At 40.8% G+C, this 21,681-nt stretch overlaps 1 protein-coding gene across 10 annotated transcripts in view; it reads left to right on the forward strand.

The window, feature by feature from the left end:
- fcho2 (FCH and mu domain containing endocytic adaptor 2) overlaps positions 1-21,681 on the forward strand; it is a 50,368-nt gene that overhangs the window by 20,915 nt on the left and 7,772 nt on the right. For 2 of the 10 annotated variants that reach the window (XM_080303523.1, XM_080303521.1), the window contains exons 8-23: positions 4,926-5,022; positions 8,176-8,220; positions 8,343-8,409; positions 8,509-8,533; positions 8,768-8,818; positions 9,463-9,520; positions 9,676-9,851; positions 12,085-12,109; positions 12,735-12,779; positions 13,473-13,512; positions 14,216-14,301; positions 19,525-20,034; positions 20,462-20,577; positions 20,670-20,793; positions 20,910-21,053; positions 21,287-21,346. In XM_080303523.1, coding sequence (XP_080159649.1) covers positions 4,926-5,022; positions 8,176-8,220; positions 8,343-8,409; positions 8,509-8,533; positions 8,768-8,818; positions 9,463-9,520; positions 9,676-9,851; positions 12,085-12,109; positions 12,735-12,779; positions 13,473-13,512; positions 14,216-14,301; positions 19,525-20,034; positions 20,462-20,577; positions 20,670-20,793; positions 20,910-21,053; positions 21,287-21,346 — 1,669 coding nt within the window. The remainder of the gene's footprint in view (positions 1-4,925; positions 5,023-8,175; positions 8,221-8,342; positions 8,410-8,508; positions 8,534-8,767; positions 8,819-9,462; positions 9,521-9,675; positions 9,852-12,084; positions 12,110-12,734; positions 12,780-13,472; positions 13,513-14,215; positions 14,302-19,524; positions 20,035-20,461; positions 20,578-20,669; positions 20,794-20,909; positions 21,054-21,286; positions 21,347-21,681) is intronic. The other 8 variants (XM_026173272.2, XM_080303522.1, XM_080303524.1 and 5 more) reach the window with 7 other exon arrangements.

The raw sequence follows: 21,681 nt of genomic DNA on the forward strand, positions 1-21,681 counted from the left end.
TGTAGTTCCCTTAAGATCTGTAGAGGGCGACGCAACTCCACCAAGAGAATCAGAGTCTAGCTGTGGACAGTCTAAAAAAGAAATCCTCTTCAGTGTACACGGCTGGGAATAACAGTTGTTAATAAAAGTTGTTTTAGTGCCCTTATTTTCTGTCGTTGGATGTCATTTTATTGACGTGTCATTGTAGCCCCAGGACAACTTGGAAAAAAAATGTTTACGCATTACGCACATATTTTTTTAAAAGTTACAAACCGAAATGTTTTCCCACATAAAAGCATTTCGGTTATTTGGAGCATTTTTTCTTAAAAGGCAATAATATTACTAATGACAGTGAAAAAAATTATATTTGTGGTTGAAAGTCAGCAGCTAAAGAACTGTTTCACATTTTCATTTAAATGATGACAAAAATCTGCGAGATGTGAACTCTCTGATTTTAAACAAGTGTTTCTTAGTTAGAAGTTCTAAAAATGTATTCTAAAGGGGGTGTAGCATTGAACCAAGACTCAAACATTTGTGAAAACCACAAAACTAAAGTCAAACGTTAGAAACTGTTTCCTCTTTAGGGTTCATCACGATGTAGATACAGAGGTGATGGGCAGAACCGCAGCATAGCACCTCCACTAATCTAACCCCTACCATGAGGCAACCTTTATGTTTATCAGTTCATCGGTTAGCCAGACACCTGCTTATGAATATAAACAGGTGTTTATAAATCTTTCATAAAGGATTTGATCAGTTGTTTATGTTAGTACACCACCAGTCATACTGCCATCAGGGGCCTGTTAAAGTCATCACCAGGTATACAATCCCACATACATGCTCACAAATATCTACAAGGCTTCTGCTAGTAGAAGAAGAGTGTGTAAAACTATTCAACATATGTACATATGACGTAAAAACTACTGCTTCTCAGGTTTTTTTGTTTTTGCACATTTTTTAGAATTAAATGTTTAAGATCACCAAACTAATTTTATTATTGGTCTAAGATAACCTGAGTAAATACAAAATATTAATTTAGTTATTAAATGGAAAAGGTTATCTAAATATACATGTGTGCAAAAGTAATTGACCCAACTGTTAAATCATGAAATAACTGTAATTACCGTAACCACATGTTTTAAAAAAAAAAAAAAAAAGCTGAGTTCAACTTCACTAAACCTCTAGGGTCAAGAAATGACTTAACTAGAACCTGTCTGACAAAGCGTGAAGTAAGATAAAAGCTCACAGAGAGCAACTCATTATGCCACTATCAAAAGAAACAGCCGAGAAACACTGTCAGCTGGGAAAGCCTTACAAAGCAATAGCGGTGAACCTTCCGAGGAGTGCCTGTTCTACCGAAATTACTCCAAGGGCACATCAGCAACTCAACGAGGAGGTCACAAAAGAGCCGAGAACCATATCTAAATAACTGCTGGCTTCACTTGTCTCAGTTAGGGTCAGAGTTCATGATTTAACAATAGGAAAGATAATGGGCAAAAATGGCATCCATGGGAGAGTTCAATTTGACACTGCTGACCAAAAGAACACAAAGGCCTCATATTTGCCAAAAAACATCTTGACGATCCCCAAGACTTTTGGGAAAATATTCTGTAGCCTGACGAGACAACAGCTGAACTTTTTGGAAGGTTCAAGTCCCGTTAGATCTGGTCTAAAGCTAACACAGCATTTCATAAAAAGTACATCATACCAGCAGTCAAGCATGGTGGTGGTAGTGCGATGGTCTGGGATGTTCTGGGGCTGCTTTGCTGCTTCGGGACTTTGATGGTTTTCCATAAGGGTTAGGGGTTAGGCTTGCCCTTTATGGAACCATGAATTCTGCTCTCTGCCAGGAAGTCATGAAGGAGTATTTCCACCCATCAGTTTGTGTCCTGAAGCTCAAGAGCACTTAAAAAAGACAGCAGCAAGTCCACCTCAAGTCCACTTTTTGAATGGTTCAAAAAGTGGCCTAATCAAGGTCTTTGACTCAAATCCAGTTCAGATTTTTTGGCATGACCTTAAACAGGCCATTCACACTTAAACCTTCCCAATGTGGCTGAATTAAAACAATTCTGCAAAGAAGAGTGAGCTAAAATTCCACAGCAGTATGAAAGACTCATTGCCAGGTATTGCAAACATATTATTCAAGTTCCTGCTGCCTAGGGTGAAACAAGGGTTCACAGGGCTAATTTTCACATAGGGACAGGTAGGTTTGAATAGATTTTTTTCCCCTTAATAACTGAAATCATCATTCAAATACTGCATTTTGTGTTTACCCTGGTTATCTTTGACTAATATTGAAATTTGTTTGGTCAGAGGGCCCGGTGGCGCCAGTGTCCGGCAGTCTCACCTCTGTCAATGCACCCCAGGGCAGCTGTGGCTATAATGTAGCTTGCCATCACCAGTGTGTGAATGTGTGTGTGAATGTAGTGTAAAGCGCTTTGGGGTCCTTAGGGACTAAGTAAAAGCGCTATACAAATGCAGGCCATTTACCATTTACCATTTGTTTGAGCTAAAAACAAAACAAAACAACAAAATCAGGCAAATACTTTTTCCACAACACTCCGTGTGTCTGTGTTTAACATACTTACTACAGTTGTTAGTGTTGTTGCCATTTTCTTTAAAATACAATTTTTATTGTTTGAGCTTTTTGTTTTTTACTTCTTTTTTTTTAACCTGTCCTACATAAAAAAAGAAAAGAAGAAGAAGAAGAAAAAAAACAGTTGCCACCTGTTCATCATTGGACGCAGATGGTACAAGCCTGGTGAAGGGACCATTTTCTTTACCGGCACTACTATTGTATCATGCCAGCAAAGAGGCTAGCACACACAAACACACAAAAACCGCAGTGATAATATTAGACATACAAGTTTCTTCAGACAAGCTGGGTAGGCATGGGAGATTTGAAAGGTATGTTTGGTCCATATTTGAGTGTGGTTTGCTGTTCAGAGAGCTTTGAACTCACATAAGGGTAGTTGCGTCTGTCTGTGTGCGTGCTGTGTTTGTTTTGGTAAGTGAGCGTTTGTGTGCGAGCGAGGATACCTTTAAGGCAGATACATGTTTCGAGCATGTGGGCGAAAGACTCTCTGGGAGTTTTGTTGTTTGTCTGTGTGTGAGAGCGAGAGAGAGAGAGGGGGAGAGAGATAGAGATAGGGGGAGTGAGGGTTGATGACATTAGTAGCCTCCATCATGGCAGCAGCACCTGACAGATTGCGTGTACTGTACTGAGCACACTTCCTCACCACTGCAACCTCCCTGCCCCCACCTCCTTAACCCGACCCCCACCAACATCCTCTCCTGCCAGGGCACAGAAGGCTAATGCACTCCACCTCGCCACAGGGGCCCGGGGGGCAAACACATATGTGTGCGTATGCGTGTTTTCGATAGTGGAGCCACTCTGCGCTTACAGTATCACGCAAATCTAAATGGTTTTGTTGAGATGGCTCAGTCAGTCAGTTTCACTTCCCCCTCACTAAACACACAAGCACATACGCACATCCAAAACAAACAAGCAAACACTATCCTTCCTCTCACACTACCCAAAGGGTATCTCAGTGCCAGCAACAATGATGCAACCTGACACAAGAGAATGCCAGTAAAGTACAGTATTTCTCCGCATGCAAAATAAACAAAACAAATGGTTTTAAATGCCGACCAAAGGCAACACAGCTTATATTACTGAGGAACAGCAGGAAGCTCTCCGTTCCTGTATATCATAAAGCAAGTGGCAGCACTAACCTATTGCTAACCATTCCTATCATCTGGGGGGGGCAACGGTCAGTATTTTGGGGCTTTCAGTCGAGGCTTCTTGGTGTGTTCATACAGTACTTGTCAGTAGAAGTCGGACCACAAACAGACTACTGCTGAAACCCAGAAAATCTCCAGTCTCACAAATTTTGTTACTTGTGTCAGATATGTGCTCATAAAGATTATTAAGCGAATGACACTGGTTTCTGTCATGTTATAATCAAACATATCGTTAGCTTCATAGCATAATTGCCTAAGTCATTGACTTAGTCAAATGACTTAGGCAATTATGCTATGAAGCTAACGATATTGACATTAAAAGCAGTCATTAAGTTTAATGTGCCTCATTATAAATGACCTATCAAACAGAGCAGTTTCTCCTTGTTTAATTGATTCAGTTATGCAGAGAAAATGTTTAACAAGAGGAGTCCAAAATTGCATACGTCTGCCAAGGCAGTAAATTAACCTTCATGGCATGCATCAGTTGAGCCTCTGGATCCAAAAGGATGTCCCCTCTGTGATATTTACTTGTCTCTCCCATTTTTTTTTCTCTATTAAATATATTTGTCTGCAAAGTTATGATTTGAAAAGCAACAAATGCTTTCTGGATTCCTGCATTCTGATGGGCTCCAAAAGTCACTTCTGACTTGGGCCAAGCCCCGGGTCAAAACTTTTTGAATAATTGTGCCCACAAACAAACAGACAAAGCAAACTGCTCACACCCCCCTCATTTTGCATGGAGGTAATAACGTGAATCACTGAGTTGAGGGGGGGTTCTAACAGCGCTGTAGCTACACTAAAGATCAATGCTTGGCTTGTGATACTGAGGTTTTTTTCATTTGTGTAGGTATTTGCTTGCAGAGGGTAAAGACCTTTTTTTTTCAACTTTTAAGTACATTGTAACTGAGCTGTATAGCTACTGCACAGTGAAAAAACAGGCCAGATTTTAGAGGAAAATATAATCTGGCTTTGCAGGCAGCACTTAAATATGCACATCATCTTCTTATCACACTTTAAGAGAAATGTTACCTGGCAAGTGGTCCCAAATGACCTCTTTTATACAAGTAACAAACAAACTCTACCATTAGTTGACCAACTCGCTCTAAGCACTACATCAGTTAAAAATCACCACAACCTCATTTAAAGAAGACTATAAATTTTAAGATCATGGGTAAATCTGATTTTTTTTTTAACCTTTCCAGGTCCACCATGAATTTGTGAGGAACATCGAGAACACATCAGTTGAGAGCTTAATCCAGAAACTGGCTGAAAGCAAAGGAACGGGCAAAGAGAGACCAGGTAAGCCGCCGGGGTCCTGTATGTTTTATTTAGAGTAATTAATATTTTTCAGTGTCTGTACTGTGTGTTAAGAAATTGTTGCCAGGGGGTATGGGGGGCTTCTTTCTGACCCAGGCTTGTGGAGAGGGGAGGGGTATATAGAGAGGGGCAATTAGTGGTAGGAGAGAGGGCCATCAGAGTCAATCACAGTAATCTGCTGTAAAGGTAGGCAGGCTTGGCATTCCAGTAAGCATGTGACACACCGGGGGCTTTGCTGTGTTCACAGGCTAAGCAGGCATAACCAACTTCTTCAGGAGGTCAGGGCTCAACAATAACTCTTGTGTAAACTTTGCCATGCCACAATAATCAAGGGAAAACTCCACAGACACTTTTGGCTCCACTCCCTTACCTCCCTCTCATTCACGCACACGCACTCATTCCCTTATCTCCTTGGTCGATATTTTCCTTCTTTTACAGCGTCTCTGACGTATTGTTTTTTTTTTCTGGCATTAGCCTCTGTAGTCTCATCATGCAACATAGCTCAAAACCCAGTCTGCAATATTACAAGCTGCCCTTGTGCACTTGTACTACATCACGTCAGGTCACGGGCGCAGAGGGGTCACCTCTGCTGTGTTTGTGTGTACACAAACGGTGACCCCCCTGTGTCCAGACGCTGCATCTAAGAAGTGGTGGCCTTCATTTGTTTGGACAGCAGTATTAATTGACGCTTAAAAAAAACGGTCAGAAAATTCCTTCCCCGTATCAAACGCGTTCATTAGGAATTGCTCACCAGCCCTGGCCCTGTCAGAAAAATAACCCGTCTGTCCCCGTGATGAAATAGCTGAACGGATGGCCGGTCTGGAGCCTTTAGAGAGAGAGAGAGAGAGGTTGAATAAACTTTCTATTGCGGAAACAATCCCAAAGTGACACGCTGCGAGGCAGGGGGGGTCGGCGTGTTCAACGATATCCAGCTGAGCTGTCAACTGGCGGCGGGCCAGACACGCAAACCACTCCACCCCTCTCTCTGGCTCCCAGTTGCCATGTGAAGCATATGCAATTTGAAAAAAAAAAAAAATCCATCTTCCTCTCATGCGTGACTGCATGCTTCCCTCACAGAGAGTAGAAAGAAAAGAAACATCTTCCCCTGTATAAACAAAGTCGTCTGTCTGTTTAGGAGATGCTTAAACAGTTCCTAATGTCTGTCCAGATTTAGGTAATATTCATGCATCTGGTGTTTAGACATTTTCGGCTGTTTGTGTGGATAAATATTGTCAGATGGGATCGCAGGATGCCGGTGGCAAAGAATTCCTGCTCTGCTTGGGTCTCATGCAGATTCCTACAGCCTTTTTTTTTTTAAACATCCCGATGGCACAGGGTAATCTTTCAACCCCGTCCACTACTTTTGTTTGACTATTTTTTACCACTGATGGGTAAATAAACACTGATGTCATAAGTTAATGATGTGTTTCTTCTTCTTCTCCTTATAAAAAACACCCAAAAAAGCAACACTCGACATATATTCACATGTTCTTAAAGCTGATTGAACAGGGATGATGAAATTATCTCTCGCCTCCTTCTGTGAGTCTTCTTGAATGAGCACGCCAGGGCTGCTTTGATTGGCACGAAGCTCTCATTCACTCAAAACCCACAACAGCCCTCCGTGCCGCCGCTGTGTGTTTGCCAGCAGTGCTGAAGCCCGATATTGCATAGTAGAGTAGATCGGTCATCGGTGAGCTTTATCCACTCCACTTGCTCGCATGCCTCTCGTGACTCGCCGCTTCCCTGCGCTTCAGTCGGCATCGCACACTCAGAACAATGCGTCGATTCTGCTCGTGACTGGCCTCTTCTTGGTGGTGGTGGGGGGCAGGGGACTGCATTGGACTGCTGCTGTGTATATTTTGAGTTAAAATATCATTAGCTTTGTTGTTTTCAGGTCAAGCCCTGTTAGTGTATTGCAGATTTCGCCGGAGGGTCCTGCCCCATCTTTCTTTCTCTGTATATCTTTCTGTGCCTCCTGTTAATCTTGTGTACACTCTTAAGCTTTCTAGGTATGTGCAGTATATCACCCATTTCTTTCATGTCACGCATTTTAAGAGCTAATAGTCATAGTCACATTGCCATTTAAAACCATTAATTAACCACTGTTTGTTTAATTGTGTACCTAAGAAGGCGTGAGTCTTTTAAATGGATTGTAACTACACACGAATACAGAGGCACGCACCGCCTGATCTAGTGGATTTGGCTGATTGACACGTACACGCATTGCATGCCTTACTTCTCATTTGTGTGTGTGTGAGTGCCTACTCGGCGTGACAATCAAAGTGCAGGGCGTTAGAGGCAAATATGCATAATTGACGAGGAGTAAATTAGGCGTAAACGTTGTTGTTTTTTGTTTTCTCATCATTTAAATGACGTTTCCAAATAGCCAAAAACTATTTGGTTTTTTGTTGCTGTTGTTTTTGTCCATATAAATTCATGGCTGGTTTCACTCCAAATGATGCACCGATCAATTGCTGGAACCGATTTAAGGATTTGCCTGTTAGCCAAGGATGTTTCAGCGATTTCAGTCGATCATGTTTGTTTGTTTATGGTTTGTTCTTTCTCTCGCCGTTTTCTACATGTGGGAGTGAAGGAGAAAAGGGCGTTACTTAAAGCTCAAGAGCAGATTTGTCTGAGTGTCTTTAAACACTTCAGCGCATGTAATCTTGCACTCGCTTGTCTTTTTCGTAGTAGGGTTTAGTAACTGTGCGTGTGTCACGCGGCCGGGTTTAGTTTCACCACAGTTTAGCCTTCACACCTGCCGCTTGCTGAAAATACCCGAGCTCCTGCAAGGATTTGGAATTGGTTCATGGTTGCGGTGAGGTTTTGTGCTTAGAAGCGTCTCTCTGTGAGAAAGATTATGTGACGGTGTAGAGTGGGGCTTCGTGTCAACCAGGAGGGATTGTGCCATCTCTGTAAGGGCCACCAGACACACAGTTGACTCTGCTATTGACCCTGTCTGCCCTCTGGGAGCAGCCTAGCTTTGTTTGTATACACTCGCTGCATTGCACGGCAGACTGCGTGTGTGTGTGTGTGTCTGTGTGATCATTGCGTGATTCACATTCACAACGTTCACAGCAGTGGGTCATTGACCCTTTGTATGTCAAATGAACCTAAATGATTTTTTTTTTTTAGGACCCATTGAGTTTGAGGAGTGCAATGTAGCTATTGCTGCTGAAGGTAAGCCTTTTTGTAAAAGAAGAAACACATTTGAGGGACACAAATATTAAATATGTCTGAAAACTGATGCTTTTTAAATAAATCTGTGGTTAAAGCTCTTCATTTTTTAAATATGTATTAAGGAGCCAAACCCAGAAGAAGAAAACTATTAATCCCAGGTCGGAGGAAAGACAAGGACACAGACTCTACGTGAGTAGAGACTCGTATTTCCAGTCCACAGCACAATTTATGCATCTTCACTCATCTTCACTTCTTAGTCATGATCACGTGACCATTTGTGTCTTCCAGGGAGTCAACAGAAGTCGAGGCTGCTGTGAGTATAACTTTCACCGACGCAGACCGCGACTATAATCTTTGAGTTTCACCCTGTTGTGTTATCTTGATTTCAGACAGCAGGAGGTGGAAAACATCTTCGTTCGTTTATCGCCATGTTCTGTTTTAATGATTTTCCGGTCACTTTCTCCATCTCTCTGTTCCCGTTCGTTTCAGTTTTTTGTGGATGTGCTTGTTCACGTATTCACGTATTCATCCCTCTCTGTGCTTGTAGAACACCGCCAATGGTGCTCCGCCTGGATACTTTGCAGACATCCAGAATGCTGTAAGCAAGCTATTAACGTCACTCTTACACATAGTGTCTCTTTCTAACACATGCGCAGCAAATATTCATACCGACATAGATAATGCATTTCATTAAAAATCTTAATATCCTACAAAACGTGTCCCTAATGGTATAAGGTGTTGTGTGATTCCGCTGAATTTACAGGGCTCTCAAATTTGGTTGTGTAGGATGAGATAGTGAAAAATCACCATAATATCACCCCTTTAACCCGGTCTTTATTTGTTTTAGGTTGTTTTATGTATCTATAAATATGTGTACTGATTTTCAATTGTAGTATATTTTTTATTATTTAAAGCCTCAACATGAATGATTGTACCCATTCATTTACAACAAATTTATATCTAAGCAAAAACACCATTTTAGACTTAATTGGAATTTTTTGCCTTTTGAAGTTAGGTATTAATCAACCTTCTTTTTAAAATGTATCATTTACAATTTAACATGAAGTTTTAGCAATTTTCTGAACAAATTGACAAAATAAAGTTATTTTTATCTAGTTTGAAATGAGCAGCATAAAGAAAAGATGCGTTAACAAAGGATTTCATCCTGTAAAATTAACTTTGTGTTAACTCAAAATAAATTGTGGAAGAAAGGAAAATCGTATCCTGCTTGTGTTTTTGCAGAATGTTCCTCAAGTTGATGAAGAGGGTTTCTGCATCAGACCAGAAGTAAATGAAAACGATATCCTTTTTTGTTTGTCTCAGCGCCAGGCTCGCTTGTTAGGCACGTTGGAGTTGTTGAGGTTTTTTTTAAACAAGGCTAAATGAAACTCAGATTTATGCCCATGTTTCTGATCTGAGGTTGTTGCCATTATCCTCCTTAACTTCTCTGCTCACATGCCAAAGAGAATTCCTTCTACTCGTCCAGCGACTCGGAGGATGAAGACGAACCCAGGAAGTTCCACGTGCAGATCAAGCCCGTTCAGCCAAACAACGGCGTTCATCAGAACCAAGCCAACATCGATGAGCTCAAGGCCTCCATTGGAAACATCATCCTGTCGCCTTCAACCTCGGTACGGCTCGTGACACTGATAGCACACCAAATAGTAAAATCCTCAAAGATAAACTTGTTGCTACCTTGCCCTGCTGCAGAAGGAGGCTGCTCTGCTTGTGTAACACTAGAGGGCATCACGAGAATGTAAAAACGTCCCCTCGTAGGGCAGATTAAACTGCCATTTATCAAAGGTGTTTCCCATTGGTTACTCTTTCTTGAAGCTATTATTTTTTACATTGAAAAGCTTTATGTTTATTTTACATGCTATATTGTTTTCTTATTCATTGAGGTTCATGTTTGTGCAATTTTTTCTTTTTCTTTTTTTCTTAGAATTTAGATTAATATCAAGCAACATTAGGATCACTTATTCTTTCATCTTCTTTTTTCAAATATTAAGAACTCAGAAACAATTTTTGAGTTAAGTGTCTGATGTTGCTGTTTCTTACTCTCGCGCGCGCACACACACACACACTCTCAGCTCTTTAGGGAATGTTTTACAGCAATGCTCTGCAGTCTGCACACATACACACGATCTGTGACCTCAGTCATGGAGCTCTCCATTCAAGTCCTTGTCCCTCATCATCTCTCAGTCTCTGAATCACTCTCTGGCGCTCCATGAAAATAGCCACTGTCGTTAAACTTTAAAACCACTACGGCTTGTGTGCAAACGCACAGCCTGTGTGCACTGAGCTGCTGTTGTTAATAGTGTTGTGGAGCGGCCGAGAGGGGCACGCTCAGTGTTGCTAAGGGGGTCTAGTGGGTTTCACCCGCCTCGCTCCCTGGCTGCACCATTAACCGATTGTCACGGCATCCTCTTTCCCAACTTTGGCCGTCTCTCTCAGCCTCAGCTCTCATTGCTTTTCCTCCTCGCCATTTGCGTCGTATCTCACTCTGTTTTTCCCCCCTCTCGTTTCTTTCTTTGGTTTTAGTCTTTGGGTTTTATTGAAGCCCATTTATTCTAGACAGGACTCTGTTGTGGTTATTTATGAATACTTTATGGGGTTCGTTACGTAGTTTTGACAAATGTTCCCCCCCCCTCACCGACATTAATTATAAAGATAACTTTCAAGCTTACAGAGATGTTTTTTCTATTAAGTGCAAAAAAATAAATAATTTCGATTGGGAGTTTTAACCTTAAACCTTGTCTGTCACCGATTTGTAGTTAAACCCACCCTTACATTCTCATCTCTGTCACTACTGATTTGAATTGAAATACCAGCGTAGTCTTTAGATTGTATATGCCCTCCTTTTGTTTATTTTCTGCTCCCTCTGCCTATTTTATATTTACACAAAGCTGAAAACATATACTCCATCCAAGATGATGACAAACATTGCATCATCTGGTGTGAATTATTGATAGATTTTCTTCCCCCATCAGTGCTCATTTTTCTGTCTTTTTTTTTTCATTTCTCCTCCTGTTTCGTTTCCCCTCCACGGTGTTCCCTTTATTGAAATAGCAATGGAAGTCGTGTGTGTGTGTGTGTGTGTGGCCAGCAATAGCCATAATTGAACCCATTTGCCGCTTAGCGCCTGTGGGACTAAACCCTGGCCTCGCAGCTCAACGGCAGTTAAATGCTTTTGCTATGTTCCTTAAACCCATTTTGTTTCTTTTTTTTTGTCTCCCCCCGTCTCCAACCTGACCTTTATTCTTGTAAGAAATAAATTCTTCGCCGAAAGTGTTGGACCTGAAGAGTGCATCTCACATAGGTTGTGTTAACGCAGTTGGACCCGGGAAGATTTATGTCGCAGGAAAAGGAGAAAAAAAAAGAATCTGTAAAGGAAGCTGGTGAAGAGTTTGAGGCACGCTCTGTGCTGTCTCTGACTGATCGTTATATGGGATTACGTACACGGTTTTGTGCTGCTGAATTTTTCACCCTAGGTTTAATGTCTGGTATGTGTGAGTCGAGAGTAGTCCTGTGATTTACTGTCTTGAACTCTAAGTGGAAAAAATTCCCTTTGCCATTGGGAATAATTAATAATACAATTTTGACCAGTGTTAACACGTATTTTAATAGGTATTTGCTTTTTTTTTTTTTAATCCCCAGAGAAAGTTAGGGATCCATTCAGCATCGCATTGCACTTTGTAGATCAATTCTCCCTTCGTGAAGTCCAGTTTGAAGAGCGCGAACACCTCTTTCTTGTCCTTTTTGTCCTTTTGTTAACAAGTAAACAAAGTTCTGACATGTATCGGTTAGTAATTGGCTTTGGGATATATGCATCTTTGATTAATCATTGTCTGTTTTTGCTTTCAGGGACAGATGCGGAGGAACCAGTCCAGTGAGTATTTTTTTTCTTCCAGACCTTTTCTTTATCTGTGTTGCTACATGACTGTGAAGGATGAAGTGGAGGGGGGCTCGACTGCACAACTCCTCGACCACGTTTTTCCTGGCCCGGGTTGTTTTTAAAGGGGTTGTCTTTAAGAGGGAAAATCCAGAAATCTAGCCAAAACCAACACATCCCAAGAAAAAGTAAATAACTGTTCCCTTCTATAAATCTGAGCTCGGGGGATATTTCCCTCCAATGGTACAAATAAGATTAATTGCTTAATTAACTGTTTATGTTTGGACATGTCAGAAATTATCTTTTCCCTTCTGCAAGCTGGCACAGTTGTGGGAGTTTTGCTGAATTTGTGTATGTCCCCAAGAGCTTATGAAAACGTGTTTGTTGTACTCCACGAGGTCTTTGATAAAAGAAGCGTAAAAGCACTGATTATTCACCCAGAAAGTTTTTTTAATCTTCTTTTTATCTTGTTTTTCTTTTTATTACTTTGTTTTTATAGTCAGTGTTTGTATGAGACTTAATGATAATCCCATTCGCTTTCTGCAACCCACACACTGATAGCATTTACATCAATTTGCAAAAATTAGTAGCATTGATAGATGTATACTTTACATGCGCTCAGGGATCACAGGAGTGTCTACAGTAAGATCTAAGACTAAGGGCTTCGGTGAGTATTTTTTCACTACAGTAGTTGGCCTGCAACCCTTCCTTCCCCTCCACTTTTAAAATGTCTTCCACAGCCCTCATCGCTGTCCCTTCCTGGGAGCCTTTCATACAGCTTCTGAAGCCAGCTGACCCCCCAGCTAACATCACTGACTCACTGAAAACTTTCAGTTTCTGAATTTGAAGGACTTAAATACACGTGTGGTTTTAAATCTGGGTCCTCTCAGCAGTACCTTTTTACTTCTAGTGCTTGAAGTGCTGCTTCAGGTCGCTTATATGGATCTTTTCAATGTAAGGCAGCGCTTTAAAGCAGGGGAACAAAAGAACAGGGCATTTCCTGATTAGTTGCTTCATCCCTTGTTTTAAAGTGGTACCACCATATTGAACATACAGCATAACCTCCTGTGTTAACTCTTTTGCAGTATTTGGATGAAAGTTCAAAAAAACATTTTACAAAGCAGAAATAAGAAAATTAAACACCTGTATCTAACCTTACTGCAAATATATATATTTTCAGTGGTACTGTAGGTGGTGGTTTAATTTTTTTTTTTTTAATGGGGAAAAAATCTGGTTTAAGGTTTAATTATCAAATATCTTTTTTTAAATTTGATTTTGAGTAACTTGCTGTGTATTTGCTGTCACCACTCTGTTAAGAACTGCGGGCCTGACTTTTCTGTTTGTTTTTCTCTTGCTTCAGGTGATGAGCTAGGAAAACCCAGAGTGCCAACATCATTCGAGTGAGTACTGGAGTAAAACATCAAACCTTTGCCTGCTCAGTGCCAATGATCATATTTTTCTTTATGTTTGCGCCGTCTGTGAACATTTCAGTTATTATTATTATTATTATTATTATTACCTCTGCCAAGGAGGTTATGTTTTTGGTAGCATTTATGTCTGTGTCATTCTGTCTGTAAACACAATAGGTCGAAAAGTGTTAAAGGAACTATTGTAAAACTTTTTAACAGTGTAGAGTGGAGTGATGTTAACCATCCACTGAAAGTTGGCTTACATACACCAAAAGGTCAACTTGACAAAAAGAAACTATGCTTCTTACAAGTGTAGTGTGCAAATAGAAAGTACCATGCAAAGATTTAAAATATCATGTCACAGTTGACCTCTAACCTCTCCTTCAAGGTCAGTAGATTGTGATCTGAAGATCAAAGTGATAAATAATGCTATATAGACCTATTTAAAATCTGTCATGCTGCCCTTATCTGATTTTTACCGCACTACAAAAGAACAAAGAAAACAAAATGAACATATCCAAAATAAAATACTATTCCCTTAAAAGTAAACACTGCCCAGAGAGAGAGCTGCATTGGTGGAGGTTTCGCGCTCTCTGAGTGCTTCTTGTTTTATACTGAATCCAAATGTGCTGCTTTATATTAGAAAGGTGACGTCCGTTTATTTGACTTTCTCTTTCTCTCGTAACTACGGCAGGCTGACTAACAACGACCTTCTGTCTCTGGATCCTTTAAGTCCAGCTCAGGCCATCAGATCTTCCTCCGCTGTGTCATCATCGGCAGGTAACCCACAGACAGTTTGTGTTTGAAATGATTTGTTACAGCAGAAGCATATAATTAAAGTTGATCACTTCCTGCAAATATTAAATTACAGAAACTGGGTAATAGTGAGTGGCAAACGAGTAGTGATGGAACAGTTGTTCCAGTGGTTGACTGTCCAGCGGGCACCGTGTGGGGTGGGATCTGGCTTCATATGACTATCACTGCCTTATTTCCATAATAAAAAATAAAACATATTATCCATTTATTTATAACAAAGGTAAAAAAGTTGCAGTTGACTGTTATTTCAATTAGAGAAATGCCAATCCTCTTAGTAAAACTGCATGCAATTAACCCAGGGCCTGCTGCAGACTGAGAATGCTTTTCAAATATTACCTCTGGTTACATGAAAATCTGAGTAGTCTAACTTCAACAAGCAGCTATGCTACAACAGTTCAGGTTTTTACTCATTAACTTGTCACTCAGTTTTTTCTTCCGAGCTACTTAATTTGAAGCCTCTCCTTTAGTTTAGTCCGGAAACAGAAGCCTAAAATTACCAAATTATTAGAGTTTGTAGGCTTTTTCCCCACTTTGCATTTTCCCGGTGTAATTTTTCACCATTTTCTACAAATCAAACAGTCACTCCACCCTCCCGCAAGAAATTTGAGTGCATTTAACATCACCACATTCACCAGCATTTAGCTTGTTTCTCATGGATTTACATGTGCAACACCAATGTTTAAAGAGAGTGACATTGTCATTGACCCATTGCCTAGGTTAAGCATAATCCACAGTTAATTGGCACCTAGTTGGGGTCAAAGGGTCAGCTATAAAGCTCGCTGGCACGTATGTTGTCAAACAGAATCTTGTTACTGTCAAAGGTCTTGGCTTTAAAGTCAAAATAGCATCAAAAAGTGCCCTGATTAAGATACACTGACGGGAATTAAATCCCAGCTTTCAGCATGTTAAATCTCAGTTTATACACTGCAGTGGTATTACCAACCCCATATGCACACATCACACATCAAACAAGTGTAATCTGAGAAGTGTTTAAAGGGTTTTATTTTATTTATTTTTTTTATGTAAATATAAATGGCACGTGTCTGTTTATTTTGTGGTCATGGATTTTATTGTGTTTTTAGTTTTTGTCCATTTACTTTCTCCTTTTATTGTTTCATTATAATGTTATTCTTTACATTTTTTCTTTTAAATGACTTGCTTTATTGTTGGCTTGATTATTTTCACCTGTTCTTGTCAGACCTTGCCTCTATCTTCTTTTCAAACCCTCCATCTCCACCTTTTCTGGTGAATGACTCAGACTCAGATGTCTTTCTGCCAGAGACATCAGGTAAAGTTTGTTTGCCCTGTTCATCAGAGAGAAGCTGAAATTAATTTTTTTTTCAAACAGCACCAGACATCAACCGCTTTTCTTTTTCTTTTTTCTTTTTGCATGGCATATATCTTTATATAAGGGTTTTTTTTTTCCATTTCATCTTAACTAAACCTTGGAGTGCATTCTACTTCACATGTGACTCATGCTGCCTATGATAATCAGGATGTGTTTCCATAAGCTTATCTAAAATCAGGGTCACCACCTGGCACATTTATTGCTAATAAGAGGATATGTTTTAGTTTCAAATATGTGTGGTATTTCTGTAAGAATGCGACAACAGGCTAGGCTACAGACTGTGGATACACAGAGTTTCTGTGTAACTAAAGCTCTTTGATAGCTATAGTGAATATTCACAGCCCTGTTAGTGCTACACTGAAGTGAATGTAACAATAGCCAGTAGATTGTCTTCTCGTAATTGAAATTTACTCAGATTTTAAGCAACTGTAAATAGATGTACAGTGGCTTGCAAAAGTATTCGGCCCTCTTGAACTTTTCCACATTTTGTCACATTACAGCCACAAACATGAATCAATTTTATTGGAATTCCACGTGAAAGACCAACACAAAGTGGTGTACACGTGAGAAGTGGAACGAAAATCAGACATGATTCCAAACATTTTTTACAAATAAATAACTGCAAAGTGGGGTGGTGTGCAATTATTCGGCCCCCTTTGGTCTGAGTGCAGTCAGTTGTCCATAGACATTGCCTGATGAGTGCTAATGACTAAATAGAGTGCACCTGTGTGTAATCTAATGTCAGTACAAATACAGCTGCTCTGTGACGGCCTCAGAGGTTGTCTAAGAGCAACAGCACCATGAAGTCCAAAGAACACAGCAGACAGGTCAGGGATAAAGTTATTGAGAAATTTAAAGCAGGCTTAGGCTACAAAAAGATTTCCCAAGCCTTGAACATCCCACGGAGCACTGTTCAAGCGATCATTCAGAAATGGAAGGAGTATGGCACAACTGTAAAGCTACCAAGACAAGGCCGTCCACCTAAACTCACAGGCCGAACAAGGAGAGCGCTGATCAGAAATGCAGCCAAGAGGCCCATGGTGACTCTGGACGAGCTGCAGAGATCTACAGCTCAGGTAGGGGAATCTGTCCATAGGACAACTATTAGTCGTGCACTGCACAAAGTTGGCCTTTATGGAAGAGTGGCAAGAAGAAAGCCATTGTTAACAGAAAACCATAAGAAGTCCCGTTTGCAGTTTGCCACAAGCCATGTGGGGGACACAGCAAACATGTGGAAGAAGGTGCTCTGGTCAGATGAGACCAGAATGGAACTTTTTGTCCAAAATGCAAAACGCTGTGTGTGGCGGAAAACTAACACTGCACATCACTCTGAACACACCATCCCCACTGTCAAATATGGTGGTGGCAGCATCACGCTCTGGGGGTGCTTCTCTTCAGCAGGGACAGGGAAGCTGGTCAGAGTTGATGGGAAGATGGATGGAGCCAAATAAAGGGCAATCTTGGAAGAAAACCTCTTGGAGTCTGCAAAAGACTTGAGACTGGGGCGGAGGTTGCAACTTCCAGCAGGACAATGACCCTAAACATAAAGCCAGGGCAACAATGGAATGATTTAAAACAAAACATGTCCATGTGTTAGTCAAAGTCCAGATCTAAATCCAATCAAGAATCTGTGGCAAGATCTAAAAACTGCTGTTCACAAATGCTGTCCATCTAATCTGACTGAGCTGGAGCTGTTTTGCAAAGAAGAATGGGCAAAGATTTCAGTCTCTAGATGTGCAAAGCTGGTAGAGACAAACCCTACAAGACTGGCAGCTGTAACTGCAGCAAAAGGTGGTTCTACAAAGTATTGACTCAGGGGGCTGAATGATTACGCACACCCCACTTTTCAGTTATTTATTTGTAGAAAATGTTTGGAATCATGTCTGATTTTCGTTCCACTTCTCAAGTGTACACCACTTTGTATTTGTCTTTCACGTGGAATTCCAATAAAATTGATTCATGTTTGTGGCTGTAATGTGACAAAATGTGGGAAAGTTCAAGGGGGCCGAATACTTTTGCAAGCCACTGTAATTCTTTTTTTTTTCTCCAGACTTTCTTTACTTTAATTAAAAGCTGGATGCAAAAAAAAAAAAGACATTGGAGTCATAAAAAACAGCTTTCATATATTCTCACATTTACAATTTACAGTCCTCAAAAAATAGACATTTTACTGCCTGCTTGTTCTTCCACTGTAATTCTTAATATCAATTGTAGATGCTTTTCATGTCAACAAAAAGTCATGTATTAACTTGTGAAAGCAGATGAATCACTTCTTTTGTGGAGAAAAAAAGATATGCATTAACTTTCACAAGTTAATACGTTATGTGTCAAAAGATCATTGAATTTAGAGAGAGCATAAATTTAAATTGGTTACACTTTAAAATTAGTTTTTCATTTTGGATCATTAAAGTCTTGGTATACCCACCGCTTTGTCGGCAGCAGCACATCATGCCAGGCTAGAAAAATCGAGAGTTGTGCAACCAGCTGAAATGGTAGCTTGTGAAAGCCGGAGTAACATTATTTAATGTTAACTTAACTGTTGTATGGTGCAACTCGCCAGGGACCACACAGCAGGCATAAAAGCGTCGTTGTGCTACAGTCACACTATGGAAAACAGTGATAGGAGGCTGTGGCATGACCAAAATTTATGGCAAGATGACACAGGAGCTTTGCAACCTTACTTTTATATAAGAATGTAACCAGAATACAACTAACTATCAGCCGGTTAAGCGGAGTCCCCCATTCCAATGAGACAGGCAACAGCAACAAAAACCTCAATGAAATTGCTGTGCAACCCCCGATTTTTGCTTGTTGCAAGAAAGTTGTTTTTCTTCTTACTCCTGGGTGTCTGAGCCGTTACACAAAATAAGTCTCTCCGTATTCTTTGCTGTATGGTTAAACAATCATATACAGGTACAATGACAGTGCCAAAGTGGTCTCATTAACATGATGCAAAGTTAAGATTTATTTCAGGAACAAGATTGCATCACAAAACAGCCAAATGTTCAGTCAGGGCCTCTATAGTCAAAACAACCTACTTATTTCCACCAGCAGTAATTTATTTGGTGTTTGACTCTGTCCTGAGACCTCCCCACACATCCAGGCACTTACATCTGAAGTTGGAGGTGAAGAGAGCAGCAAGGCTACAGTACAGCACAGAAAAGGAGACAATGACATCAGAGCTTGACACTGATGAAGTCAGACACAGCATGAAAGGAGGAGCTGGGGTCAGGGTGGGTTGCAAAGCAGCTCGGAGTGTGCATCATGGTAAAGCAGCTTATACAGAGTGTCGTAAATGAGATTTGCCAGTTGGATGCTGATTGGTATCAGCTGAGCCATCAGCTGATGTGGGCCGGGATTGTGGTCAGCTAAGCCTGACTTAATGTCCAACGTGAACTAATGATAGGCTCAGTGTGTCTGATTAGTCAGTCGACAGAAAAAACAGTTAAAAAAACGTTTAAAATTTGCTCAATTTCAAGTTATTGTTCAGATTGCAATGCATAGATAATGTCCCCATTCTCAGCTGATTGACTTGATGCTACTTTGAACACATACTAAATCATGCTGGTATGTTTTGTGTGTGTGTGTGTGTGTGTGTGTGTCCTATTCTCACATTTTTTCTAACTATAAGAATAATAATACAAATACCTGTTAACGGTAACATTTTATATTTGATTTTTGTTAAAATATTTATAAAATATAAATAGTAAGTAATAAAATATGCAGTTTATTACTGTTAACTGTGCATTAGAGTATATCTGCTGTCTGTCCGTCTAAACCCAACCACTTTGCATTTGTCATGTTTACCCTCCCACTGTCAATCACGTTGCCCCCTTCAGCTGAGACAGTGCCACAACGGGAGCGCTACCCTCCCTTGGCAGAGAGCCAGCAGTCCAAAGATGTTTACTCTTTCTCGTCATCTACGTCCTCTCCCTGGGATTCACCAGAAAACCCTTTTCAAGCACTTAAGCCCGTACCGGCGAGGGCCCAGAGTGCCCCCATCACCCGGCCAACTGAGCCAGTCGACCCCATCAAAAACTCAGACACACCCAGCCCTCCAAAGAGCGCAGACACCTTCTCCTCTGTTTCCTGGGCCCAGAGCCAGTGGATTGCCTTCAGTGATAATTTTGCTCCACCTCCACCTCGCTGTCAGAGCTCTGGGTCATCTGTGAAGGAGCTTCAAAAAAAACAGTCAGGTTCCAGTAGGTCAGGTCACTTCCTGTCCGATGAGTCTGCTGATGCCTTCTACAAAGCAGCGAGCAGCCGAGATGACAGCAGCCTCTCTTTCACTGATGTCTTCTCTGGGATTACAGATAGGGCTGCAGCTCCAACAAGCAAAATATTCAATGGTAACTGCTGCTAGAAACTGCTGCCTTTTGCCTGAGGTTTGCTAGATTATTTTAATATTTTCTTTTTATTTAAATGTAAGTTCTTATTTATTTTATGATTAAGTGTGGAGGTTACATGTTATTTGCAAATGTTTTCTGTTTTTTTGTGTTATTTTGTGTAACTCATGACTCCGTTTGCTTGTTTGTCTTTGGGTTTATTTTGTGCCATTTATTTTGGAATGTCTTTTACTTGTTTTCTGTTGTTTTTGCTATTTAATTTTAATTTTTTTGCACTTGTGTGTTAAAAAAAAAAAAAAGAGGTCATGCTGCATGAGTTTGCTGTATCTAACTGTATGAATTTCATGCAGTATAAAGATGTTTTTTCATACCCAGTTTTCATGCAGTTTAAGTAGCACTGACCAGAACAAATATGTGTTTCTGTGTTTAGTGCCAGTACCAAACCGACCTACAACCCCTCTGGCACCTGGAGCCTTGGTGCCTCCTCCACGACCCTCCTCCAGGCCCAAACTCCCGGCTGGAAAACTCACAGGAATCAATGAAATTGTAATGGAAACATATGTGTTGCATACATTTATTGCTGTTCAAATTATATCCATATATTCTAAAAGGCATCTATCCGAATCCCTTTAACGCAGGTAAGGCCATTCAGTCCACCTAAAGCATCTAGCCCTACTCCGACTGCACCCCTCGCCCGGGCAGAGAGCTCTTCCTCTTTGTCCTCCAACGCCTCACTCAGTGCTGGCAACACCCCCACTGTCGGTAGGAACGCTCCCTCAGTATACACGTATTTAAAGGCTCTTTCTTGTAATAATTTTTCTTTTATCCTCCTTTTCTTCAGCTCCTCACCAGTCTGTCACATCCTTTTGTCTTTGCAGTACAGTGTACACTGTCATCCCCCCGCCCTCGCTTTCCTTCATTCACTCCTCTCCTTACAGGAGCTGAGCACACCTTTGCTCTCCCCCTCTCCTCCCCAGAGCCAGAGTTGCTCTCCCTCTCTCCTTTCTTTCCACTAAACCAAAGTGAGTCTTCCTTTTTTTTTTCCTGCCTCCTACCACTGTGGGTTTACTCTACATGCATTACACTGACTTTTATCATCTTTATATGCAGTTATATCAGACTGATCAGCTCAGGGCTCACCTGCCATCATTACATATATAGGAACTGTGCTTTGCATCACTTCCTCACATTTCTTCTCTCTGGGTTTTGTGTATCTCCTCTTTTCCCTCTTTTATGCCTTTAATTCGGCATAAAGAGGATGATATGTTCATAGCGAAGCTGCCTACCTTTGAGAAGCGGTGTGAAACTCCAGCAGGTATGGTTGAAGTTCATATTAGCGGGCTCTTAGCTAAAACTAACACCAGTCTGCTGAATGGGCCGGATGGATGGACAGTCCAATCTCTTGCTTTGCCGTGGTTGCAGTTTTCTGTCTTGTTTGTGAGTTTTGTTTTTGACATTTTAAACCTGATTCTCACATTTGTCAGGATCAGCTCCTAACCTGATAAATATTTGTTTGTTAAAGTGATATAGCGAGGAATAACTTGACTGCTGTCTAAGATTGTCCTGACTGCCTAATAGTACTTATTACTTATAGTATTTTAACGTAAGCACCACAAGCATCTAAACAATCTCCCATCCTCTTACTGAAAA

This window comes from Astatotilapia calliptera, chromosome 7, assembly GCF_964374335.1.
Source record: "Astatotilapia calliptera chromosome 7, fAstCal68.1, whole genome shotgun sequence".
Lineage (NCBI taxonomy): Eukaryota > Metazoa > Chordata > Actinopteri > Cichliformes > Cichlidae > Astatotilapia > Astatotilapia calliptera.